Here is a 27,825-nt window from a genome sequence, read left to right as displayed (position 1 = left end):
TCCTAAGTGGGAAGAAAGCAGGCAAACCCATCCTTGAGCAAGACAGTAAAGATGAAATATCTCTACCTTTTGTGTGTCCTGCAAGCTTCCTAGAATGTGCTCCTGTCAGAACCACTGCTATGCCATAAGCTGTGTGTACTGCTTGGGAGCTGGTTACAAATGAGAGCACCTTGGTGCTTTGAGCCCAAATATAGTAGAGACTTAAGTATTGAAGAATAAAAGCAGTAGGTGGACTGGACTTGAGGGGCTTTTCCCCAAAGCTAATCTCTGCTCTAGCAGGTAGCAGAGTACCTGCTAACAGTAATGACAGAGGTTGTTTGAACTGCCTAATCAATAGGTTGTTTCTTCTCATGTGCTTCCCCCCTCTTTTCCTCTGTGAATAGGCTCCTTTGGTATTAATTCACAAGACAGAAAACTCAACAGAGCCAGCCTCGAGCTGTACTTCTTTAGTCTCCTGAGCAAGTAGCAGGGAAGGAATGAAACTTCCCTCAAAACATCTGGCTGTGTTGAGCTATGCCGGTACATTCACCCCCAAGGGAGGATGACTGACTCCTGGGGTGCAGCCAGATCAAAAGGAAGGTACAGAGAAACGGAAACGGTGGTGAGAAAGGATGCCAAAATGTTTAAAGTATAGCTGCTGCATCTATCAAGTGGTCTAGGTCCTGTTTGCGGAATAAATTTTATGAAAGATGCACTTATTTATGTTAGCCTGTGATGTGTGGGTCTAGACCAACAGGCATATTTTAAGAAGTTGGGAAAGAAAAGGAAAAAAAGGCCAAACTATTTTGCTTGCACTTTTTGCTTTAAGGTAATTTAGTCTAAAAAAAAAAACTTTGAAGTAAAAATAAACAGTGTATTCTAAGTAGCTGAAGGCATTTATTATGTTTGCAAAGTTCCTTGCTCTTAGTAGTCTGGTTTGAGATTTGTTTTTGTCTAGAAGAAACAAAAATATTTGTGAGTTTCCTTTTGACTCCTGGCATGCCAGGAGCCCTCTTCTGTGTGAAGCAGGACTATACAAAACATTAATGAGTGCAAAGGAGAGATACACTATTAGTCAAGTCATTTAGAACAGCTGCACTGAAAACTTTATTTCAATGGCTGCTTTTGAGAACGATGGGTCATATTTGCTTTCACTTCCTCTCCTGTAGTTCTGCTGTGAGGGCTGGCATTAGTAAGAGTCTCAGTGTCAAGGCTGTTCAGAGGAGTCTGAACAGGTAACCACTGGAGGGTGAGAGCTACCCTTGAAAATCTGTAGGTTTGTCACCAACTGAAATTTGGAGCACCTTTCTAAGGACTGAAACATTCAGTGGTCCTGCATTGGGAAATCTGTGTTCACCTGGTGTAATTTATTCAACTCTCAGAGACAAATTTATTATTTTAAATGGAAACACTGTAAAACATGAGAGACCTTGAAGTCAGATGAAAAGTGGCATTCTCAGCTACATTTTGTTTTGATCTTCTGTCCCTCCCAGCTCTACCATTAATATTGATGTAACTAAAAATGTATTTGCAAGTCCAAAATGTCAATGGCTACAGCACTGTTGTTAAGCTTTATAATATACAAAGACTCACTTGTAATTTAAAATGCTGAACTTCAGATGTGTGGGACTTGAAATTCAGGTTTGGTATTTACCAGTTCTATTTTTTTAGTGCCATTAAAATCAAATTGCAGCCTTCCGTGAAGCTTTGGGCTTCAGAGATGTATCACTGCTGTATGGTTTAGAGCAATTTATTGAAAATTGAAAAGAATTGTGAAGAAATACACTGACATCTTTCTACACAAAAATATATAAGATTTCTCCTGTTTCTTAATGATAGGCAGTTAGTGTTGATTTTTCTCCTTTGATTTAAATCATTGAGCAGGGAACAGGCTGTGTATCTATGAAAATGCTTTGTTAAAACATCTGTTGTTCCTATTCTGCAGTCTTCTGTGTTGGTGTACCCCATAGGTAAGAAAGAACAATTAACAATAATTAGTCCGTTGAGTGTAATAAGATATTATTCAGTGTGTCAAAATCAACGACCGTTATGGAATGAAAAATGGTGACAATTTATTATTGAGTATGCAATAAAGTGAGGAAACACCATGAAGTGTGAGAACGTGATAAACAGATATACACACTAGATGTTAAATACATGTGCATATATATTTATATATCTCACAACAGATTTGACCTCAAGACAGCAAAGACATAATGAAGTCAGTGAAGTCTACTCCAACGTGAAATAATTTTCTGGCTATCAAAATAATGAAGCAGAACTCTTAAATCTGTTCAAATACCTCTTACAATAGCATCAGCTATGCGTGAGTTTCTTTACTGTATTCTGAAATACCTCTCAGGAAAACTACTTAAATCCTGTTTTATCCACTGAATCCTTCAAAAAATTAAAAACACACAGGAAAAATCACCACGTATGACAATTTTGCTTACTTATGTTGTTAGAGCTTGATTTTACTCTTTGAATGTAAGGTTATGTTTAAAAGCTACATTCTTCTGGCATCTGCCCAGGCTGTGATCTTCAGAACTCCTCAGTATAGACTAAAATAAGCAGCAGTAGTAGTAGTTAAACAAATAGGGCACAGTCAAAGCAAATGCTTTGATCTAGTATCGTTGACAAATGTGCTGTTATGGAACATTTTAAATAGCACATTTTATTTCTAGCTTGCTGTAGTGCGTGGCATGTGATGAATAAAAACAGGTGGATTTTATAAGTTACATATCTACGTGTTTTAGAAATTGGTAGGATTAATCAAAGATTAAAGTGGTGCAATGTGCCTGTCTTCTGGTAAGTGCAAGTAAAAACACATGTTTTGCAATAAATACATCAGTTACATAGCCAAGCCATTAATTTAAGAAATAAACTGAAGAGAAATGGTGTTATCTAACCTCTCTCTGTATACTGAACCTGGCTTGTATGGAGATTTCAACTTTCAGTAATGAAATGTCAGTATGCTGACTTGAGCAGCTGTGCATTGCAACATACTAGAGAAGAGCACTTAATGGAAGTGTGCAGCTAGAAGCATCGTACTGTGAGTTGTTCTCTTTCTTAGTATCTGTGAGATACTGGCATTTTGCTTACCGCTTCTTTTGCACTAATTTGAAAGTCTCGCTTTGACAGAGGCATAACTGATGATTTTAAACAGGGGGGAGGCCTTTGGTATCATACAAACACACTAAGTAGCTTTCTTATGCCAAAAATTTTAAGTGATGACTTGCTAGATACAAATGACTTGGTAGAATGGCACAAAAAGTGACAAGCCATCAGAAACAGCTTTTTGAACATACGAGGGCTGCTCCAAAAGTAATGCTTCTAATGCAGTGCTGTTACTTGAATCTATTAGAAATGACAGTCGTGCAATGAGTGCTTTGGGAATTCTGCATTTATGTACAGAGTTCCAATACTTGCTTTTAAATAACCAGTGCTGACAAGTAGGATTTGAGAATGAAGTATTGGGAAAAAAAAAACAACACAAACCCTTTGAGCCGTGGTTTATGATTCTGTTTCAGTAATTTCTGTTGAATCTGGTATCAACAGATGCAAAAATGCACTGTTCCCATAACTGAAGTGGTCACTGGTTTTATCCTGCTATTCTTGCTTGTAGTCTAGGTCAGTGTTTTAAACTTCTGCCGTTCCCAGCCTAATTTAGTACACTAGAATGAGAACTTCATCACCTACTGAAGAGCTGATATGCGCTCACTTCTTCTAACCCTGCTGTTGTTCACTGTGATACTGCAAAGCTCTTTGCTTGTTTGTGGTTTTTTTTTAGTTCTTTTTTCATAGCTTTCAGGAACCTGAATGCTGCTTTTGTTTGAGGCTCAAGTGTGAGCGTGAGCCTCTAGCATGAGGCCAAGACATCATAGCTGAGGTTTTAGTGTGTTTCAGGAGGTGCTTCAGGGTCCTGCATAGGTTTGCGGATAGAGCAATGGGCTCCTCAAAAGAGCTAATAAGCATAGTTGGTTTTGTTTTCTGATTTAACCAAAATGCTTTCTTATGCTTTCAAAACATGCTAAAGCAAACATTTTTCTCTTTTTCTTGGGTACAGTTGTATTTTATTTTAAAGAACTAGTTTTGTAGCAGCATTGTAGTATGTTTTACATACGGTTTTAAAAGACAATAGGGGTGGTTGTGATCTGAAGTCAAAATACCACTTATCATGGGATTTTTCTTGCAAAATGGCTTTAAAAATGGAATAAAAATACACTGATCAGGTCAAGAAAGTATCAGAGTTCCTCCAAATGTGAGAAGCTAACTCCATGTTATGGTTGCTGCAGCCCTGTTCCCAGGTATTCAGTGAAAGCATTGTTTAGCATGATGCAAACTACTCTCATCTTATTGCTTTGTATTTTATCAGAGCTTAAGTGATCTTTAGATTTGGAGCTTTTGCTGTGGCAAGGCTGTAATACTAAGTACCTGGATGTAGTGGACAAACTCACCATGCGGTGGAAATTGCCACACAGATAAGGTCCAGGAAAGCTGGATTTAAATTAAGAAAGCCTTAAGATAGAATCTTTCAGGAGCTCTTGCACTGTCTAATTAAGGGAGGAGACGTTAATTTTCGGTGATGTAATTTATCCAATTTATCCTGGATTTCACCTTACGGTTATCGTGGTCTATAATTGCAGCATTGGGAAAAGAAAAGTATACAAGTTTTCTTTGTTTATAATGCCCATACAAAATTCCCTACGTGCCTAGAAATTCTTCATTGCAGTCCTGCACTTTGTGCAAGCCACAGGGTGGCTGTTAAATTGATTGGTCAAACCTGTAAAATATTTCTCTTGCAGCTCTAGTGACTGTTTGTCACTCTTGCTGTGGAAATTTTTCCAAATGTATCTTTAAAGGTAAAAAATGTTCAGACCTGTGCTCAAGCATAAGGGAAAGTCACAAAGACAGTTGAAGGATGATGGGTCTTGGTATTTCCCTCTTTCTCCTGACTTTGGGACCCAACAGTGCCTGTTCTTCTGTAACTCCCCTGCTGTCCTGTGACTCCTTGCTTAACCTTTTATCAGCAGGTTAATTCCTTTCATCTTCACTTCTGTTTGGCACCTGGGGCAGGGCAAAGAAACCTCTGCAAAATATCTGATGATGCTGACTGTCATAATTCCTGCAAAAGGCAAGCAGGGAGGAGCTTTCCCTGGGCAAGTGCTTCAGGCTGAGCATGACCTTATTGTTATTTTTGGACATGCTGATTCAGCATCACAATGGAGTGTAACATATACAAAATATGAGTGGCTACGTATGAACGGTCGAAAAGTAAACAGGCCAGAGTGTGTCCTGTGATGTGTATTTATAGCTCACTGACATCAACAAGGGTTATGTACTTCTGAAGGCATGTTCAGCCAGTGTGATAAGCGGGGAAAAAATCCGCGTCTTAATCAGAAGAAGCAGAGGCTGCACATCATATGTTTAAGTGAATATTAATCGTAGCTGTCTCAATATACACCCTACTTATGTTGTACCTCTAACCTGAGTGATTAGCGCCTGTTAGGTAAAATGTGGTAACAATTTGTACCTTTCTGTAGTTGTTTAAAAGTTACGAATAGGCATGACTGAGTAGTTGAAAGACATTGAATTAAACACGCTTGAATTAATAGGGTAATGGTTGGAGCTGCTCAGATCTATAAAATAAACACTAGGTAGAGTTTAGTGCTATATGGCAACCAGATCAAGCCATGGGGTTGCTGAAAGTATTCTGAAATGACTCACTGTTGTTAAGTGAGAGAGATAATCCTAAGAAAGCTCTGTATGTAGGCTCCCCATGCAGTTAACGTTTTAACCCCCCTTTGGCTTGTTTTTATGACTTCAAAGATACTCTAAGGCCTTTGTTAAATTGATCATTAACTCTGCAAAGTTATAATTAGACATTTGAACTTGGCTGCATTCAAAAAGAAAATGCAAGAATGAAAATCCTCACCGGTGTTGTTTCTCTGCGGCTCATCAGCATGGTCAGAGACGGATTAAAGTTCCATGGGAGTTAAAAAGCAATAGGAATTTGAGGCATTAACCGGCCTCGCAGGAAGGATGGGGAGTCATTAATCCACAGAGTTTTTCTTTGAAAGTATGGGGTGAGAATAATGTGAGGAACCTGAAATGGGTTACTATTGGAGATTTAGATTTAAGCTCATAAAACCATTGAGATGGGAAACTTGGGCTAGAGGCATATGCTGGGGAAGCCTTAGTTGCCAACCCTGCAACTGAACGCATTAAACCAAATGGCTGAGTGCTGCCACAGCCCTATTGCAAGCCTGTAAAAACAGCAGAGGAGGCACTGGAAGGTAGCTCTAAACAATAGGCATGAGCTGAGAAGATGGAAGGTTGGACGCTGTGGTTAAAGTTTGAGGTCTAGTGCTGGGAGAAATTTGATCCTACGTCTCCCACCTTTTTCCCTTGGTCTCTCCTGATGGAGTGCGAGTCGAGACAACAGCTGGTAGCTACTATGAGCCCGGCTGCATAGTGGATGGGAAAACTCATCTCCATAGTAACAGAGGAGGCATCGCATGTGCTGCTCCTGTTCCTTCTGGGGAGTAGCTGGCTAAGGACATCTGGTCAGTGTAGCCAGTTCTCAGGGGAAATTAGCTCATTTCATCTGATAGTAACCACAGAAACTTTGGACTTAGTTTAATAGTGTGATGCTGAACGTGAAATAGAACTGACTGCTTCAGCAGTTTTGAAAGTCAAAGATTATCTAATTACTTTAAGATAAATATTTCTTTAAGGAAGGCTATTGCTTGTGTTTGTTCCCCATCCCCCACTCTTGCCTTGTGGTAATGTTTCTGTCCAATATGATGGTGATTCTTCTGTGTGGGATGAGCTTTGGGAATTTAAAGACAGGTTTCTCTTTCTAAATAGTTATTTCTTTTGCTTACGTGAGATTTTTGTATTATACAGTGAAATCTCTAAGCCTTTTATCTTAGTGGAGCTCAGTGTGGTGTGAGGTACTGTCTGTTAATGGACAATGACTTGCACTCTGGAAAGTTCTCACCCACCCACAGTCTCAGGAGCTTGAGTCAGTCCTATCAAAATAAATGATCTGAAGAGTTCATATGGCTACAAGCAAACCTTCAAACTAGCAGGTTTAAATGTGTAAAAATCTTGAGCGATTTAACATCACTGCAATCAATTAAAGGTCATATTTTTTAGTATAATGCAGGAAAACTCCCAGTCGATTTTTCGCAGAACAAATTTCACATCCAGTACGTAGAGAGTATATTGAGGCTATGGTGCTTGGATATCTTGGGTTTTTTTTTTTCTGTTTTAACAGAAATGCATTGGCTCACATTATCCTATGTGACCATGTAACTTTGGAGAAAATTTAAGGATGAATTTTTTTCCATTTGCACATGAGATCATTATGTATTTTTAATATACTGGTAAATGAACACAGCAGACAATATCTGCACGCATAATGCATGCAGGCAGGTGCCTGGTAAGGGGCCCTAGAGTAACATGGTAATTATATGGGGCACAGATAAATGCTTGATCTTTCACCTTCCATCTGCTGCTAACACCTACTCCTGGTTGTAAATATTTGCACTCAGTGGGTTGTTGTGACCATCAGGAGCTAGAAAATGAAAATGTCTGACCAGCACAAGTCTGAACTGCACGTCTCCCGTTAAGGAAGACGAGCAGAGCTGTCACTCTTTGAGAAGCCCTATCCCTGATTTCTCTTTCAGCACGTTTAGATGAATGAGAGAAGTGGAGTCAGCTGTGCTGTGTGACTGCATTAAATAATTATATGGAAAAAAGAGCTTCTAGCTACCATAGATCTTAAGAGAAGATTGGGAGAATCTAAAGGTTTTGTAAGAAATCCGAGAAATACTTGTAATGAACAGTGAGGCTGAGTTTCCAGGAACAAGTCAGGCAAGAGCAGCAGATGTTCTAGGGCCCCAGCTGGTTAATACAGATGCTAATAAACCAGACGAGCTGAAATCAGTTAATGAAAGAAGTTTAATCAATCAGAGTTGATTCAAGAAATAACTATGTGATTAATACACAGTGGGAATGTAGCAGTTTATTCTTTATTGGATGAAGAGTCATTAGTCTGCTTTCTCTGCGAAGCACATGGTTTGACGAATCAAGGATTCTAGCTCTATGTGGAGTTAAACAGCTGAAAATAGGTGTCAGATTTTTCCCATAAATGTTTCTCTTTCCTATCCATTCCTTCTCAGCTGGGAAATGGCTGTGTAACAAAGCTAAGAAGTGTGTGTCAATGGGTACTGGTGGTAAAGAGGACACAGAAGAAGTCTGTCTTGTTTTACTCTTAATGTCATCACAAGTTTCGTGGCAGTTGAAATTTCCTTGAAACTGAAAAAGAAATCTCTTTGTTTAGTAATTCTCAAAAATTCCTCTCTGAAAGTGATCTGCATTTGGTCATTTTTTAAAATACAGATTCCTGAAATCAGTAGGATGAATTCTACCCAATTGCAGAAAAAATGATACCATTGTAGGAGGACTTAAGTTAGAAGAGACTTCTGGAGATGATTCAATCCAAATTCCTTCTCAGAACTGGAGCATCTTTCAAATGGGATCAAGTAGCTCAGGTCCTTATCTGGCTGAGTTCTGAGACTATCAGCCATTTGAGAATGTCCTACTTCATCAGTGTTTCATCAGTTAAAACATTTGTAGGTTCAGGGGGCACCATGACTGTACAAGCACAGGGGACAATGATGCTATGGGACTTGGGGGTGGGTGACTGTGGTTTACTTATTTTTAGCTTTTCGTTTGTTTTTGTGAAGGTTTCAGCTGAAACTTGCAGTACGTTTTCCTGAGACTGGATGTGGGTAAAGATTAGAGAATCCTTGTGGGAAAACATCATGAATAGCACGAAATCTTTTTCTCTCAAGCCGTATAGAGGGTATTTCTTTTCTGCCTGGCTCCTTATTTTCACAACACTTTCAGGAAGTATAAATATCCTCTGACATGCGTGGCCTTCTGGTCTATTCTGATCAACGAGTGGATTCTGAGGTTTTGAGAGGGAAGCCGGAGGCAGACAAGGTGATCACACAGACCTCTCTGGAGAGACCAGGCCAGGAATAGAAACAGCTAATAAATCTCTTTCAAGTGAGAACTGATAGTGAATTTCCATCCTCTTCGCTGTTTATGCCATTGCTCCAGGCCAAGAACATCTTGTTGAATAATTCAAAGCAGTGCTTCTTGGTTGACTTTAGATTATGTTTTTTTTGTTTGTGTGTCTGGGTTTTGGATGTTTTTGTTGTTGTGTTTTTGTCAGCTAACTTCAGTTACCTAAAAGTTAGGCTGGGTAGCATAGCAAGCCAATCACATAGACTTTCCCTTCGCTTAGAAGGATAGGTATGCCTGAAAGTGTAATTTGTTACAACTGAAGGTACTTAGGACAGTGGGGATGAATTTCTCTCTGCATAGGCCTGTGTCTCTCAATGATAGAAGAAGAAACCACATGTATACTTACATTCAAGTACCCAGAGCTTTCATTCTCTGAGCATTTTTTAACCAAGCATTTTTTAAGACCTTACTTATTAATACTAATGTTTTGCAGCTATGAACATGCTTGAAATGCATCAGGTGGTCACAAGAGTTTTTTAACTGTTCAGGTGATATTTGAAATGTGCTGTAAACGATACCTCTGATGCCTGGACACATGCTGACTGTTTTGCTTTCAGGAAGAGTAGAATGTTGATCTCATGGCTCAGTATTTCACATACCTTCTCTCTGTTCTAAAGAGCATAAAGGTATAATCTTCCCTTTTCAACAGACAGGTTCTGCTGTGCTTAATTGTTGCAGAATGCAGCTTGCTCCCAGGGTCATCCCATTGACTTGGATGAGAATGTTCAAGAATAGCATGAGATATGGAAGAGGCGTCAGAAAGTGGCTCCATGGGATGTAGCATGGGCAGCCTAGTGTTAAAGCCCCAAGCAGAAGTCTAATCCTGCAATCCAGATGAAACAAAGCATCAAAATTATTCCTCCTGCCAAGACTCTGAATAGCTTCTTTTATCACTGAGTCCTATGATCATGTTGGCTCACAATCAGAGCTGCACAATATATTGAGCAGCAGTAAGAGGTACAACCTGAGCAAAAGAGGAGCTTCTCACTTCTCAAAGAGGAATAAATACTTCAGCAGTGTTTCTTTGAGCCTCAATTCTGACTCATCTTTGTATTTATTTTAACAGTAAAACAAGTTGAAGGGTGGGAGTGGGGGAAAACCTGCTTTAAAGAGTAGAAAGAACTACAGAACATGAAGCAAAGTTAAAAAGACCCTGTGGATGTTGTTAAAGATTCCAAAAGTAGTCTTTAATTGGTGCCAAAACTAATGAGGCTGGAATTTCCATGGAAAATATCAGTGCAGTAACCAGTCAGCAAAACTTAAAGGTATTTGTACGTTAATGTGCAGTAGATTTTTTCCTTCAAAGCTTGTTCACTCTGTTCTTTCTGCTCAAAGAAGTGTATCCATGCCTAATATTCTATTTAAGATTTAATTAGTAAAACATGACATCTCATAGCTTTAAGAGTAGTCTGTATTGCACTGAGAACTGGCTGTGTATTTTACAGCTATTAATTTGCTATTTTTCTAAATGTTAGAAAAAAATAATAATCATTGAAGATCTAATTCCTATAGCCTTCAAATCATTTACTAAATGTTTAAAAGAGGGTTTCTGTAGCTTTTTTCAGGGTGATTTAGCACCCCACATGAACACATTTCTTGTCTTCGTAGTGTGAAATATTCATTACTATTACTCAAAAGCTGTGAAACCACAGATAGTATTACTAGAAAGCTTATACCACTTCTTCAGTGTTGTAAAGCATGTTATTTAAATGTACAGAACATTTCTGGCTTTAAAGTATACCATTTAGAACAAGCAGTAACAGAATTCTCTGATATAACATTATGGGGCAGATTTCTAGTAAGGAAAGCTCTACTGATGGACTTATTAATAGATGCATTCATGTCATCAGCTATGGTATCCCTAGTGCAATGGCTTATAAATATGCAAATAGCCAGTTATGAGATGCAGCTGTACAATACTTTCATGTCTAGTGGGTTTCCTTTAGCCATCCAGCTGATGAGGAAATGCACACTGTACACAAAACAGTCCCTTATGTGCTTTTCTAGTATAATGTAATTGTTTTTAATTATACTCCAAACAGTACTAGCAATTGACACTTCTGTACAGAGTTAAATGTGCAGTGTGTTACGTGTTCAGGAAAGGGGAAACATGAGGTTGTAATTAAAACCATTTTTAGCAGAGCTAGAAATAGAATACAGCTCTGAGCATGGCAGACCTGCTTGCTTTATCCACTATGAAGGAACTCACCAGATGGGTATGTTGAGTTCCGCTGCCACATAAAACCCCCCTTCAGCAGAGTATTGCAAGCCTCTGCTTTTCATATTTCAGCCACCTTTACTGATGCTTTAAGAAAGCTGGAAAACTATCTCCATTGCAGTTCAAGTAGCTTCTTTCTTCTTTAAGGTCTGTAAGTTAGGCTAAAGCCTTCAACTCGCTGATTTTGGAAGCCTCGGCCGCTTGATCTATTGCTGTTTGTGTAAAGCCAAGAAAAAAGGGTATAACCTGAACTCTTCACATTCTTTGTATGTGGTTGTTATGAATCAGGAATTTTTCTGCTTAGACCTAGAAAAGAGTTTAATCTGGTAATTATCTTTGTGTGCTGACAAAATTTTTTTTAAAGAACATTTAACAGCAGAAAGTACACGTTCTTACATTGTGTCGTTGCTGAGAGGTGATACTTCTATTTGTCACTAAGAGTTGTGGCTTCCACCTTGCTTTAGCAAGTAATAAGGCTGACTGATATGTTATCAGTCTACAAAGCAATGACAATCCCCTTTCTTGAATACAATGTCTGACCTGGATTCTTTTAAGCTATCTGGTATCAGTGTCTGTTCCTCCTGGTTCCTCAGTTGCCGATTAATTATCTTCTTGGTGGCATGAGCATCTTTGATTCCTGCGGGTGATTAGTTCTGTGGTTTTGCTGTAAGATCTTTAATGTTGACTGAAGCTTTCTTTCTTACTATCCTGTCTGATACATTGGTGTTCTGAGAGATCTAAGCAGGGCAGATGGACTGAAAACAGTTTTCTGAAATGTGGAGTACTGAGAACAGTAGCAAGGTAGGAAGAAGGCTAAAAATACTGGACGGTATTTTGACAATTCTTACTCTCACAATGTATCTAGCTGTGGAGTGAGACTGGCATTCACTTTATCACATAATGTACCAGGAAAAACGTTTGGCCATTGGGCATTTCCAGAGATGTGCTTTGTTAAACTCCTAATTTAAACAGTAATAAATCTAAGATCACATAAAAAGTAGAAAACCCAGCTACTCCCAAAATAAATCATGCCACAAGCCACCTGGAAGTACACCTCATGTAAGGAACAATGCCCCAAACATCAGAAAACTGAGTATATCAATAACAGAATAATGCAGAGTGCTGCTCTCAGTTTGCCACGATCAGTGGCATTTTCAAACATGTTAATATGCTTAAAATGCATAATTAAGTTTCTGTTATTCTAATAAACTGCATATTTTAGGGTAGACTCTAAATCTCTCCTGGGTAGCTCAACGTTTCAGCAGAGACGAGATTTTCCTGTCTCTAAGCCATGCTTCTTTTGTCCTTCTATTTTTGTGTTTTTCCCCCTTTTCAAGTACCCCTCCACAGAAGGATCCTTCTGGCTCAGTGGCTTTTGCTTTCTGTGTCAACTGCCTGCTAGCTCGCATGCCATGGCAGAACCTGCAACTGATTTTTGACGTGTCCTGGGCCTTGCTTTTGTAAGATCTCTTTTTTTCCAGTCTGCTTTGGAGTACAGTTGTACTGAATGCAGCCAAATATCACTTTTGTGTTTTTTAGAAAAAATTAATGCCATATAATGCTTATTCGTTTCCTGAGGTATTTGATGTCTTGAAGCTCAGACCAGCTGCCACTGAGAAGGCCGTGGTTTTTTAAATATTTTTTTTCTGCCAGTAATGAATAGTGCACTTGTCCTTTATTTGTAGAGTGTGCAGGAGAAAGGTGATAGTGAATGAAGGGAGTTTCACAGAGCTAGAGGTCTCCTTTCCTAACTTTGACTTCTGCAAAGAGCTGCCTCTGTTGCACCATTTATTTATGTTGGATCTAAAACTGATAGAAACATGAATCCGAGTAAAAATATAAGCCTTAGCACATAACGGTAGCTTGGTTAATGAGGTATGCAACTTCAGAGAGATCTGGCTTATATCTCCATTTTGCAAATGTAAGTTTAGTTTGGTCCGTTTGGAACATTATCAAAGCTCGGGGGAGAGCTTGCACTGAGTTAATCGTGTGCTTTGGTTGCTATAAAGTAACTTCCCGCTTTGGTACGCTGTAATCCTGATGCGCTGAATGATGGCCACAACTGTTTTATGCTCACTGATTGGAACGAGCACGGGAAATTGGCACGGGGAGGAAACTTACTTGCCTGCAGTATGTGAAATGAATTTGCCGCTCAGCTTAAACGCTGACTTTGTTGCCTTCAGTTGGGTTTATTTTGCATGTCTAATAATTCTCCTCTCCTCCCTCGCAAATTTTAGAGGCAACTGTAAAATGCTGACTGAATGGGCTGTGTACATATGGCATCTGAGAGGGTTTTTATTAGCTTAAACTTGCACGTGTTTTCCTGTGAGGAGTATTAAGTGCCTGGACTACAGGTTTAGTGTGTGACTGTTTTTGCAGCTGTGTGGAAGAGCATGATGCGTATTCCCCGGAGCAGGGCTGGGAGAGCGCTCAAGTATGTTGAGGCAAAAGCAGGTTATGTTTATGTAAATGTCAAACAGAAATACGGCACTTGAACTCTTATCAATGCCGAGTGTGATACCAGCAAACGAGCAGCGATTGCCCAGATGTGTAAGAGGAATGCCTGTCTTCTAATTGTGCAGGATTTGGTTTCAAAACTTGACAGCTCTACCCCAGACGCTGTCCTGCTGGTTGGGAAAGAAAATGAATTTTTTTTTTTCTTCTTTATCTGTAGGTGGTCGCAAACAGCACTCATCCATCTGAAATTTTGCTTAGTAGACTGCTAACAAACAGCACGGTCACTGCTGAGACACCAAATCTCATTTCTGGAACTCTGGAAACATGCTGGTTCTAGAGAAAGTGTCTCAGGAGCATACGTAGAGATAGAACTCATTGTGGTAATGTCCTGCTTTTGGTGACCTACCAAGTTTCTGGAAATGTCTTATGTGTAGAACACGTAATATCCCAGAGTAGGTTCAGTAAAGTCTAAGATCATGAAAGAGAGATGGAGGGGTAGAGAAGAAAATTCTGAAGCAAGACTGTATGCTACCATTTTGAAACTCATTTGTTCAGAATAGGAACGAGCTAGGGAAGAAATCAACCTTGTCTGCACGAGACAAGTAAGAAATTCAAACTTGATCAGCAAGAGTTTCCTCTTCAGTGTGCTCTGCCTTCTTTTGAAGGAGCAAATTTTTGAAAAAGTTCATAACATATTCTGGGAATTGGATTTGGAGGCCTCCTTGTGTTGCTGTGTTCATCCAGGGGATGTTCATGTGGCAAAGGGTGGTGAGAGTAGTGGGTTTGCCTAATTGAGAACAGAGATAAAGATTACATGTAGTTTGCTCAAAGGTATATGAGAAATCTGTAGCTGAGCAGCAAATCAAGCCCTTATCTCCCATAAATCTGGGGTCTTCCTGACTCCTGTCTAGCCATGGAATGAACAGGGGCATTGCTGCAGCTTGTGGAAGTTTTTGGACTCTGGGTACTGCTCTTAAAGAGAAAACAAGTTGAGAAATATGAATAGAGCAGAATGGTGGGGCTGTGAATAAGGGTGAGAGAAATGCATGTGGAGTGCTGTCAAATCTGGAGAAGAAAGGTGCTCGAAGAATTGGCAGAGCATCAGAGATCATATTTACTGCAGAGTGGGAACGTACTGATCTTTGGTCAGTTGGTGGCTGTAATGGGGGAGTGGAGGTACAAACAAGGAAAATGGATTTATCCTTTGTTTTCTTACAGTTCCTGTGCCACAAGTTTCTAGAGGGAGAAAACAGTAGTTTTTTTAAACTTTTCTACTTCATAAAGCATATTGTTTTTATGCTGTAAAGCTGCAGGTGATTCTACAGACATATATTTCATTTTTAAAAATCTATGCTTAAAATAAATCACTAAAATCTGAATACAGAATCAAACCTAGCCACAGTTTGTGTTTAAATTATGACTAGTGAAAAACACACAATTTTTTTCAAGTAAATCAGTATTTGTTCTATAAGAGATATTTAAAAGCTAGAGGTGTGCATGAATTTCTAGTTTTCCATCCTTGTCCTTTTTATTTTTCCTCCTGCCCTTTTCTAATCAAGTGTGGGAAGTGCGTAAGGAGGAAAAATAGATATTCACAGAAAATTTGGTTATTTTCTACATTTTTCTTCTACCTGTGGAACAAAAATATTTTCCTCACCACTCTTTCTAATTTCCCTCTTTGAAATGTATTTCCTGGCTGCTATCAGTGTGACCTCAGATTGGGGATGGGGGAGAATGGTCGCACATTAGTGTGTCTGAAGCTGCTGGATTTCAAGTGTTGCTGTTTCCAAACAGTTTGAGTGCAACAGGTGACCAGAGCTTGGCCATTACACCCAAAAAATGCCAGCTACCATTCATTACATTTCCTTTTATCTGTACCAAGCAAAGCTATTGCTGGCTAAGCTGCACTGATAGGGACCAGGTTCTTCTTTCTGTGATGCTCTGCATTTTGGTAAGAGATAATGTGTAGTATGCCTTTTTTCTCTGAAAGGACTAGTGCTGTAACAACAGTAGTGTAAAGGTGTAAGAGAAACTAAGTCTGCTGGAGGACACCTTAGCTCTTCTCTTTCTATCATTTAGAGATGGAAGTAGACAGGTGAGCCCTCAGATGTACAGCCTCTCCATGAGGTCCTTCAGTAAATCCAGCATTAGTTGTGTACTGAACTTATCCTCTGTTCCAGGTCGGGCACCACGGATACGAAGTAGCTTTTTTGAAAATGAGGAAGGCTATTGAGTTAAAAAACAAAACAAAACAAAACAAAACAAGATGCTTGGTAGAATAAAAAATAATCAGTTTGGGGTGAGTAGGCACTGTGCAAGCGGTATTAATACAAAAAGTTCTTTGTAACACAGAAGTACAAACTGTACGGCTTAGGCTGCTTCCTTATAGTCTGCAACAGCTCCTTTCTACTCCTGCTAGTGCGTTCTGTGTGTAGCACCAGTTCTGTGCATCTCTCTGAACTGCACGTGTGCTTAACTTTAAGTAAGTGTGTAGTTCTTTTGAATTCATTGAGATATAAAATTAAGCATATGCTGGGCTGGATAGGAGCCAGAGCATATTTCACTTTGAAGGAAAGACTCCTATGTGAATTCTTTCTACAGTCATATGAACCGTGAATAACAGGTTCATGAAATAAACAGAAAGGAGATGGGTTGTTGTTTTTTAAATCAATTTTAGGCTGATGTTAGGATGTTGAAACTTTCCTTCTGTTGCCAAATTCTTTGGATTTAAGGTCTAGTTCATGAGAATACTTTGTGGTGGAGGAGAACTTCATGTTCAAATAAGTATAAACTGAACGTGCAAGTCCAGCTTAATTTACTTTTATAAATTCCTGGTGGATATCATCAACAGCTAAGTTCACAAGCTAAAGGCAACTGAATTATGAAGAGACTTTTGCAGGGGTGAAGGCATGGGAAGCTCTTTTAATACACCAGTGCTCTGAGACAATGCCATAATGTGCATGACACCTGACACCAGAGACTTTTTGTAGTCAGTGGAAAACCTACTCCCTTCATTTGGGTTTGGCTGAAACCTCCAGAGAGAAGAGAGGTAATATCAATTGAAGGCTTTCTAAATGCACCTAAGGGAGCAAGGTGCACCAATCCTATAGAAATTGAGTAGGATTTTAGTTGTTTGGAGCCTTTGGAAAGTCACAACCTAAAATTGCAGGCCTGCTGTATTCTTTAGTGGTCCCAGTGCTGTTGTGTGCTCTTGGCAATGATTAAAGGTGAATAGAAAAGCGCATTCAGTGTTTCTACCTTTGTTTTGTAGTAAGCTTCAAAACATGAGCAAACATGTACATAAGTGTTACAGAATCACAGAATCAAAGAATTGTAGGGGTTGGAAGGAACCTCTGGGGGTCATCTAGTACAACCCCCCACTGATGTAGGTTCCCTACAGTAAGTTACATAGGAAGGCATCCAGGTGAATTACGAATATCTTCAGAGAAGGGCAGTCCACAGCCTCTCTTGCCAGCTTGTTCCAGTGCTCTGTCACCCTCCGAGTAAAGGATTTTTCATCATGTTTGTATGGAACTTCCTGTGTTCGAGATCATTGGCACATTGCTCCTCATGCAGTACTTCAGATGTGGCCTCACCAGGGCAGAGTAGGCATTTTTAACGTGCCTCAGACCTTGTTGGCCATAAGGGCATGCTGCTGGCTCATGGCCGTGCTGTTGACCACCAGGACACCCGTTCCTTCTCTGCAGAGCTACTCTCCAACAGTCAGCTCCTAACCTGTACTGATGCATCTTAATTTAAAAGAGTAATAAAAGGACTTCAGTGATACTCACTAACTTCTTAGAATTAATTATGGGCCTCTGAAGATAGAAACATGACACTAATATGAAGACTTTTGTTTTCCATTCTCCATTTAATCATTTGGTACCAAACTTGTTAAATAACAAATTTTAGCAATTGACCCTAGACTTTTTAAAAGGAAGATTAAAAAGTCTAGGCAGGGGAAGAGCCACTAAGTGTTCTGACTGTAAACATATTATTAAAAACTTATTTTTGTTTTTAATTTGAAAAGATGAAATTTTTAAGACTCTGGGAAGTGAGGAGACTAAGTAGGGAATATAATTCCTCGTTTTAAATTGCTCTTTTGTCACTTGCTGTAGCAAAGTATGTATTCATGTATATGTAAAACCACTTACCTTTAATATTTGATTTGTGCTTCATCAAGCTTTAATTTTTCCTTTATGGAGTTCAGTGTCTATCTTTGCCTGTTTGTCCAAGCCATCTGATTTTGCTGCTCTGCATATCTTAGAAAACAGTACAGCTTTCAGGAAAAAATCCTGTCTTTCTCAAGAGAACAAAGAGGTGCCTCTCTATACAAAGTGAGTGAGATTAGAAGAAACAGTTGCCCTTAGTGTTGTAAATTTGCATACCCAGCTCAGGCTGTGCTCAAGTGCTGGCTGAAGCATTCTGCAAGCCCTCATGTGTAAGATGAGCAGTGTGCTGGGAAGTGGGCTCTAGCTGTCCCTGCACTCGTGCAGCCTGTGGTGCTTCTGGTTCTGTGAGCATAAATGCATCCTCTCAGCCTACACAAGGGAGACAGACATGCTTCTCCTCTTTTGACTTCTTGATGGCTGTGGAGGATAACGCTTGCATCCCTGTTTACGTAGGTGTTGAGCCTGTTTATGTCCTGGGATTTCATAGCCCATGGCCAGCAGCAAGTGCTGTTTGTCACTTTGCATTAGCATCAGCAGATTTGATCTCTTCTCTCTTGGTTTCCTTAAAACCAAAAACTTGTCTAGATCTGTGAAGAAAACCATAGATTGAGAGGAGGTTACTTATTCTACTTTAAAGTTGGTGCACCGACTTAGCAGAGAGCTTCCATTACCCCATCTTAGAAATAGGTATCACTGCACATTTGGCCACAGGAATCTTACAGTTGAAGTATGCTGGTTGGCATGTAATGTCTATAATACTATGGAAGAACTTATTCCTTTGTTTAAAGGAATTCATGGAAACTTTGTCATACTTGAAGCTAGAATCTTAAGGAAGCCAGATTTGGAAAAGTCTTTATGGACTTTTCCTTATTAAGGAAATAATGTGGTTGACCTTTCCAACAAGGATAATGAAACTTCAGGCCTTGCTTTTCTTCAGAAAGCTAAAATTCACATTGGCTACCAGAAATATGGATTTTACCTCTCATCTTTTTATGGAAATTGCTGGAAAAAAATATGTAGACCCCTTAAAGTAAAGGCCTTGTTCATAATAGGTTTGAGATGAAACTTTATCTTGTCTTCCCACGTCAAGTGTCTGGATGAACTTCTGTGATACTTCATGATCAGGTACACCTTTGAGGTCTATAGGCTGGGCCTCAGAATTTCTGTTCCTTCAGGTAAATGTTTTCCCAGCATCCAGAGACAATTTCCTTATCTGTTAAACAGCTGTTACAGTGTCATGATGTGTTCCATGTCAGTTCACAAACAGCCTTGCTTGTTTGAAACAAAGCATGCGTTTTAATAGGTCTGAATCTCTTATTGCACAGCTGAAAAAGTCTGATCTCTTTTTCAATTCAGCTACAGTTCTGTCCACGGAGAGCTCTTTTCCCATTGTCTTTTGATGGAAAAGACTTTCTTGCTCTTTTGCCTGGCAGTATACTGAAATTCATCAAGGTAATGGTTAAACTGTCCTTACCTGCAGCAGCTGCTTTCCATTAAATCTGTTCCTTCAGTCCTTCCCTTCCATGGGAACTGTGGGGTTACAAGCTTTAATGACAGTGTGTGTATGTTTTGCAGGGTTCTGTGTCTTTGTGGATCCAGTTTAAGCTCCTTTAGAAAAAGCTGAGGTGTACTCTAGCAAGGTAATTGCCCTATCTTTCTCAGGCTGACATTGACTATACTTGAAACAGTTCCTCAAGTTATTCGTGTAGTAACTGATCAATCCAAAACACTTGTATTTCCATGCCAAAACCTGTGGAAGTGAGTAGTGACATGCTCTTGAAATTTATATTATCTTTTTCATAGTCTTCTGAAATGGATTCCTTGCACTAAGTACACTGCTATCCCAACGCACCAGGGAGAACTCAAATTCCTTCACTGGCCATTAGGAGAAATGTCTTGGTTTGATACCTGGTATTTGGCCACCTGGGAGTCTGTTTGACACAGAAATATGAAAAGGCTTGAAGCTTGTTACACCAGTCCTGCCTGCCTGTCCTGTATGAGGACTGTTCCTCGTAGTTAAAAGTGGCGTGAATTTATATATGGTCATTTGCTCACAGGTGCAGAGTTATTTTCACTGACAGAGTTCTTCAGAAACAGCTGTCTGCATGTGTATCTCATATTCATCTGCTCTGCCTCCCTTTCCAGGGTTAATGGGTATTTGCCTGTGTTGGGATGATGTGGCTGCAAAGTCATGAAGCTGTGTATGGGCTGAGCAGGAGGGATGGCAGTAGTGAGTGAGCTATGTATACACTAATAATGGGGGAAAAAAAAAATCTCTTATGCAAGAGGGCTTCTATGTGTTCACAGCGTCAAGGTGCATGACTTCCATCTCTTGGAGAGCTCATTTTGTCATATTAGTATAATTTTTTTTAAATCTCTGTAAGATGTTTCTGCTTTCACCTTGTAGAAAGGAGATCAGAATTAAGCTGCAAAGGGTTGTGTGTCACTGCACAGTGCAATTCTCATATGCACGTGTAAGTTTAAGCAAGAAAACTCCTTTGTTGAGCTTTAATCTTCATCTCTACCTGTGTCCTGCAGTTTCTTCTGCATTTTAGTTTTTCCCTTGTGCTGACTGTTGCTTTGTTTCTTATTTCACTCTTCCTTTACATTCTCTTTGCCTGCTCAGTGCTTTATTCTTCCATTTCCCTGTATCATTTTCATTCTGAATCTTCCTGAGGTGGCGTTTCAGTCTAGCAGGTTGTGAGATGCACCAAAACATTTTTATGGTAGCTATGTGTTAAATGGGCATTCAGGAGGAAGTGCCTGAGAAACAGTGGCCCGTATTCATCTGTAGTGCGACTCTGATTATCTGAGATACACAGGTGTGAGACTCTACTGCTCTATGCAGTGTAACTATCCCAGGAAATTGATTAACCCTAATTACCAGCTGCATTTAAATGAACTAAGGATCAGGTTGCCATTCTTCAAGTTGATGTTACATTTCATGCTAATCTGCTATATGGAAAAAATAGGATGTGCTTTCCTATTTAGTAGTCAGTAAATTTAGCACTTTCCTATTTGGTAATTCAGTAAAGCATAATTTTCCAGTCTGTTTTTTCTCCGTTGTCTGCAAGTTTCTGGCCACTAATATAAATGTGTACTGACAAGAAATTCATCGGGCTTCTCTGCCCCTGAGGGATTACTTATTAGACTTATGCAATGCAAGGTATTAAAAACACTTTTGTCTGTCACACAGCCACGGGCAGGGGAGGGGGAATTTGCCAGTTGCTAATGGATACCTGGAGGTTTTGTGCATGACCATGAAGAACAGCTTGTGCACTTTCACCCCTGATGTTCCCTGAATAACTCGGGTCTCATTTAGGTCAATAAGCCTTTATCAAAACGTCAGGAGTGAAAAATGTGTCTTGGTGTAAGCCGACTGGTCGTTCCCTCCAGTCACTGGAGTCTATAGAACAATCAATGTTCTCTAAGCTTGTCTGCGTGTCATGCAAAGAACTGGATGACAGTAACCATTGACTGCATGTCTGTTGCATTGTCTTTGGAACAGCCCACATTTGCATACTTGCCAATGTTCCTGTTAGCCAACGAACCATGGAGGGGCCTTAAAAAACATACACACACAGCTCCGATGCAAATTTCCTACGCAGAGAATACACACTTCTTTAAAGCACAATCCAGGCTTTCAATTTTTACCTTCTTGCTATCAAAACGAAAATGCAATCCTGACAAGCCCGTGGTTTCTGGCTGTGCATGGACTGTTTTATTGTGCAAAAACATAATCTTTCCTGTGGGTTTGTCTTTTTTGTCTTTTCCTACTAAATTTCTTGGTTTTGTTTTTCTTTTTTTTTTTTTTTTTTTTTTGTAACCTGCTTTTCAGGGTTATCTGAAGAGTATTGTCTGTGCTAATGGCTAATGCATATGATATGAGGCCATACTTCCCTTCCTCCAATTAATTATTTTGAATGAAGGGCAGTTTTTGCTCTTTGCTCAGTTGCTATTGTCTTTTGTTGAGGGATTTTCTTTCTTAGTACTGATGAAAGAAGACGCATTCGTTTTCTCTAGACTGAAATTTTCTTGAATATTAGAGTTTATTGAAAATGTCCTGGAAATGAATGCAGTCATCTGGTCAGCAAAGACAGCCTCTGTTAGTTTGTTTTGCAGTAATGGAACCTCACAGAAAACAGCACTGTTAATTTTGTCCTTTGGTGTAGGTTCTTCAACGACTTGAAGTGAAACTGGACCAGGGAGAATTTTGTTTCATTTGAAACTTCTATCAGAAAACACAATCTTTCCTTAAAGAGCCTGCTACAGAGACTGTTTCTTTAGACTTATGACTTTAAATATGGCTTTATTTTATTGAAAAAAAAAAGATTTAATAACACTCCAAATTAGTTAAAGATAAGTGAAGGGTTCTGATGGATCCTTTCAGCAGCAAGCTGTACAAGAGATTCTTGGCTGGGTCAAAGGGTCTGAGCTTTATATTCATTACAGCCAACAATCTGAACAATTTCATTAGATGTTGAAAATGTAATTGGAATACAATATAACCGACTGTGATGTTCTTCTGCTGCACCTGACATCGTGCAGGCATGATAAGACTTTCATAACCGAGGAGGAGAGTCCTGGCATTCTCCTAGCTTTTTGGAAGTGCTGCAGAGTAATTTCAACACTGAAGTGCCCTGAGATGAGCACTTTATGCCATCAGAAGACTGGAATTTTGAAGCCATACAAATAATATCGTGAAGTGTATTAATGCATAACAATTTCTTCCCCTCTTCTAACTGCTTCTAGGCTTCTATTTTACTGACCTTTCAGGGCAATGTCCTGTCCATCTTTGAAGCTTATGACGTGACTTTCATTGATGTTGTCTGGGTTAAGGTTGCATCTTGAGTATTTTAGTTGATTTAGAACATCACTTTGAGTCACATTTGCTAATTTGATCTCATGAAAAACAGCAGCGAACGCTGCAGAAATGGCAGAGGCTGGGTAAAATGTTCAGCAGATTTCATTTTCTTTTTCATGTTAAATTGCTCTCTGTAATAAGGAGTTCATTATCTGCGTTGTCCTACAGAGCTGTAGTAACTAATCTGCTTTAGTTTTTCTGTATGCCACGCTCTGTGTATTTTCAGCTACAAGCCACTGTTACCATTCCAATTAGCAGTCTCTGCTGTTGACTGTGATAGAGAATGTGACCTGTTATTAGTGAAGTTGGCCAATAAGGAAGTACTGCCTTTCCTTGGTATTTGAGGTAACTATATTGAATGTGCCACACTCAACCAGTCTCTATGAAAGCAAGGTTTATCTGCACACCAAGTTCAAAAAATGACAGAATGGTACCTTTGTGTACCAACAGAAATGTCAGATGTCTTCGAGATTTATGGCTTTGTACAGATTTCCAAAGCAGGAAGTTAGTCTGTGGTTAACACGTGGTTCGGTACCCACAGCACTTCAGGACGAGACTCCTGTTTCTTACTGTTGACAAGAAGGGGTGCCTGATGTCTTACAGTGTTTTCAACACACCTGGGTATTGGCATGTCAGTAGTGGGTACTAGAAATGTTACTTTCATCCACGTAAGATTAAAAGAAGATTGAAAAAGTATAAATAAATGTGTGGTTTGGTATGGTCAGCGGGATGTGAAGCACACCTCTTCCTGAAATGAAATTCACTAGAAAAATACTCATCTTCTGAATGTGGGCTCTGTTTGTTTTCTTTGGCTTGGTTAGGAAACCTTTTGTTTGAATTACAGAGACCAAATGAGTTGTACGGAATGGTTTTCAGTTCTTGCACACGTAGGCGAGCCAAATTGCATGCAATTAAAGTATTAAAGCACTTACATTTGCTCTCAATCTTTAATTTTTGTTTGCCAGGTTTTCTGTTACCTTAAGTAGTTTTTGAATAGTTTGTGTTTTGTTTTGTTTTTTAACCTTCCAAATTGTGCATTTTATTTTAGCATTTCCTAATAGCTACTGGGGAGAAAAAAAAAAAAAAAAAAAAAAGATGGAAAGACAGTAGAACATTAACCTAGTTGTCCGTCTTCTGTTTCTTTTAGGAAATTGTATTAGTGGTATTCTTTGGAACAGAATATGTGGTTCGGTTATGGTCAGCAGGATGTCGCAGTAAATATGTTGGAATATGGGGAAGGCTTCGTTTTGCTAGGAAGCCTATTTCGATCATCGGTGAGTATGCACAGCTTGCAAGGTTGATGTAAACACCAAGTAACGGTTACACTTCAAAGTTCTGAAAAGATAAATTTCAGTGGAAATGAGAGCCAAGTGAAAGGGAAAGCTCTTGTCATTAGTATTATCGTAGATCTGAGTTTCCTTTCAGAAATCCACAGCACTCTTTGGAAAACAAATGTAGCTTGGCTTGTTTTTCCAGAAAAGCAGTGTGTTTTCTTTTCACAAGTGATCTGAAGCTTTGCCAGAAATAAGTCTCACCCATAGTCCTGTCTCCTGCAACCTCGGGACCCAAACACTTAGAATTGCTGCAACTTCTTTTCTTTTAAAGATGCTGAAATCCCCTTTATTTTTTTCTTCCCTGAAAGCCCTCTGAGTATTTTAATACGAGTTACTTTGCACTCTAATTGAGGCACACATTGCCTGGTGAAGCACAATAGATACACCGCAATTACTTCGTGTACCAATTAAATTAAAAACTGATTCTCAGCAATGCATTTGGATCTGGACGCCATTGTAGTTGATATCCTGACTGACTTCAGTGTTCATAGAAATTGCATTGGCATTCTCTCTACATGTCATAACTCATATTTTTTATAGAATGGTTGTCCTGTGTTTAATTTCACTGAGAGAAATGTAATAACCTAGAAGCACTCTTCACTCATAAGAGAGCTATATAAAGACAGTTGCCCTGAAGCACTTAAAATATAAATAGATTAAACAGAACAAGTTTTGGAGAGGAGTATTGTTATAGAAGCGCAATAAAGCTTGTTTTTCTGGCAGTTCTTTCCACTACTCAGAAATGCTATTTGTCGTTGACCAGAATATACCAGAATTGTTCCATAAGCAATTTGCAAGCTTTTCAAATGCAAATTACAAAATTTTGTACCTGGATATTGTTACAATCATAAAGTTACTTGGTTTAACTTCTCTGTGTGCGTGCATATATAATACGTACTTTCAACTTACTTTATATCTATGTGAGACTGCCTCTCGGATGTGACTGCAGCTATAAAATCTCTGTTACAGTAGAGATCTCTTGAGATAAAACTGATGGGGTCATTGTTCCAAGTAAAACTGACATTGGTTATAGTAACAGCCTTGTGGAAGCATTACAAGCTGTCTCTAGCTCATTTTTTTTCAACTGACTTTTATTTTTCAGATTTAATTGTAGTTGTCGCTTCCATGATAGTTCTGTGTGTGGGCTCTAAAGGTCAAGTCTTTGCAACCTCAGCTATCAGGTAATTATATGCAATAGAAGAAAATAATGCTGTCTGTTTGAGTTAGGTGGCTTTTTTCCCCCCTTTTGTTTACCTCCCGTAAGGGTGAAAAGCAGTCTCCTCTGACATTCACAGAGTAACAGAGCAGATGACCATTCACATATGGGTGTGAAATAGTAATGTCATGAAGTGTAGTGAGAATAAAGTTTTTAATCTGTTTTCTGGTTGTGATTTTCTTACTCTAGCAATGGATTTATGTCTGTTTGGGGTAGGAGTGAACATCTAGGCATGCACCCCCGCTCCTCAAAGAGACAAACCTTGAAGTCTACCATAAAATACTGTGCATCTATTTTAAAACGGTCCTTTGGAAGGCACAGACTTCCTCTCTCAACCTCTTTTTCTCCTCTTGTATGTTTGGCCTCTTCATTCATTTAAAACTTTTGTTCTAGGGGCATCCGTTTCCTGCAGATTTTGCGGATGCTGCATGTTGACCGTCAGGGTGGCACGTGGAGGCTGTTGGGATCAGTCGTCTTCATACACAGACAAGTAAGTTTGGGTACTCCAAGGAATGGCAAAATAATGGATGCCATTTGTTTAATAGTAATTTAAGTTCCTATATTCAGAGCAGTGTCTATGCAGACATCCATACGATGTTAAATATATTCAGTGTGGAGACAGGCAGCCATTTATTTTATCCAAATGCAGTTGTTCTATCCTGTTCAAGGGACAAAAAAGCATGTAAAATATTAAAAATATTCACCTACACTTTGGAAAACTTTTGATGTATATGTGGACTTAACCACGGAGAATGAGACTTTTAAGACAGAATGTGAATGTTTCTGTGAAATATATATCTAAGTCATAAAGTTGTTTTGAATACAGTAGCACTGTATGAAAAATTCAACCATCCAAATTTGGGTGACCAAAAAGTTAATTTGTCACATTTGCACGTGAGGAACATGTGGTTATTTCTAACGTTCAGGCAGTGCACGCTGGGCCGAATCATTAGATACTCAGTAAATTCTTTCATCACTGAGCACAGTGGATTCTTATTAAATTGCACAGCCAACAGTTGGAGTCAGTGTTTATTACATGCTGAAACTGCATTCTTCTGAACCAGTTCTCTTTTAGAAAGCACCAGCGATGTGTAACTTAGATGTCTTAACAGTACTGAATCAATGTTATTTTGACTCTGTTTGCAGGAACTGATAACTACACTCTACATTGGATTTCTGGGCCTGATTTTTTCCTCTTATTTTGTGTACCTGGCTGAAAAAGATGCTGTAAATGATTCTGGAGAAACAGAGTTTGGCAGCTATGCAGATGCCCTATGGTGGGGAGTAGTAAGTATGGCAATTTTACATGTTAGCAGTCTCAAGTATGAAGCGTAGTTCAGGCAGACACGGAGAGAGAGCAGCACTTTGACATGGCCTCTTATTGCTGCAATAAACTTTCTGTTTTTTGTGAGTCTGTGAAACCAAGAAAATACTATAGAAGATCTGTGGTTTTATTTGATGTTTCTTGTCTTATGTGATCCAAAGTGATCAAGTTCTGTATACAAGGTATAGAAAAATCTACTCTTATTTCTACATGCTGTCTTCCCATCTGTTATAGTAATTTACTTGCTGCATATCTCATGGTAGGATTCAACCTTCTAATACAATAAGGCTTGCTAAGTCAGGGTTTTCCTCTTTTTGTTGTTGTTGTTATTCTGCTTATCTATGGTTTATCATTCAGGCTGGTACAGTAATTTCCTGCTTCATCAGAATAGATTAGTTCCAAAACAAGGATCATCTGAGATGCTTAATAAATCTGGGCACAGGACCTTTTTAAATTACTATATTGCTTTGGGACCGACTCAGTAACCTTATGTGGCATTCCTCTTCACTGAGTTTATTCCTATCTTGCTCAGAGGTATTACAGGTGTCTCCAAGATGTTCCCATACTTTGACATGTAGATGAGTCTTCAGTTTTGCTCATAAATCTCTGCTGCAATGGCTAGTAGTGACAGTTGTCTTTCTATTTTCTATGTGTACATACTGATTTGGCAGCTCATTTGAATTCTGTTGTTTCTGATAGTAACAATTCCCTCCTTTTCTCCCATGATTTGCAAATATTATGTTGGCTGCTATGTTCTGGGATTTTCATTTTGTAATTGTTTTCCTTTCCCTTTCCTGCTAGACGTTAAAGGAAGGGAGTTGGAACTAGATGATCTTTCTTCCAACTTAAGCCACTCTATGAGTCAATGATTATGTATGGAGCAGCCCTCATACCTCCCTTTCACTGACAGAATCTTCTTGAGAAATAGTTTTTTATAAACTCCTCCGTATTTGTGTTCATATTGTCTTCTCTCTACAAACACTACAACACTCCATTTCAGGAAGGAAGGATCTGCATATACCCTTGTATGAATCCAGCAGATTGTGTGTAGGTTGCTACTAAAATCTGCTGATGAATTCTTTTCTCTGCGTTTGCCATGATAGAAAGCTCCCTCTAGCACCAGAAAACTTGCTGTGTAGTGCAAGGAAGTGGCTTTCTG

The 27,825-nt window shown here is 39.2% G+C and overlaps 1 protein-coding gene across 1 annotated transcript in view; it reads left to right on the top strand.

Moving 5' to 3' along the window:
- Positions 1-27,825, top strand: part of KCNQ1 (potassium voltage-gated channel subfamily Q member 1) — a 328,880-nt gene that overhangs the window by 57,821 nt on the left and 243,234 nt on the right. Inside the window, exons 3-6 of the mRNA XM_052694566.1 lie at positions 23,940-24,066; positions 25,229-25,307; positions 25,736-25,832; positions 26,489-26,629. Of these exons, the coding sequence (XP_052550526.1) occupies positions 23,940-24,066; positions 25,229-25,307; positions 25,736-25,832; positions 26,489-26,629 (444 nt within the window). The remainder of the gene's footprint in view (positions 1-23,939; positions 24,067-25,228; positions 25,308-25,735; positions 25,833-26,488; positions 26,630-27,825) is intronic.

This window comes from Tympanuchus pallidicinctus, unplaced genomic scaffold, assembly GCF_026119805.1.
Source record: "Tympanuchus pallidicinctus isolate F22 unplaced genomic scaffold, pur_lepc_1.0 scaffold3, whole genome shotgun sequence".
NCBI classification, from domain to species: domain Eukaryota; kingdom Metazoa; phylum Chordata; class Aves; order Galliformes; family Phasianidae; genus Tympanuchus; species Tympanuchus pallidicinctus.
The sequence above is the reverse complement of the archived record's forward strand: the minus strand, read 5'-3'. Positions and strand labels throughout refer to the sequence as shown.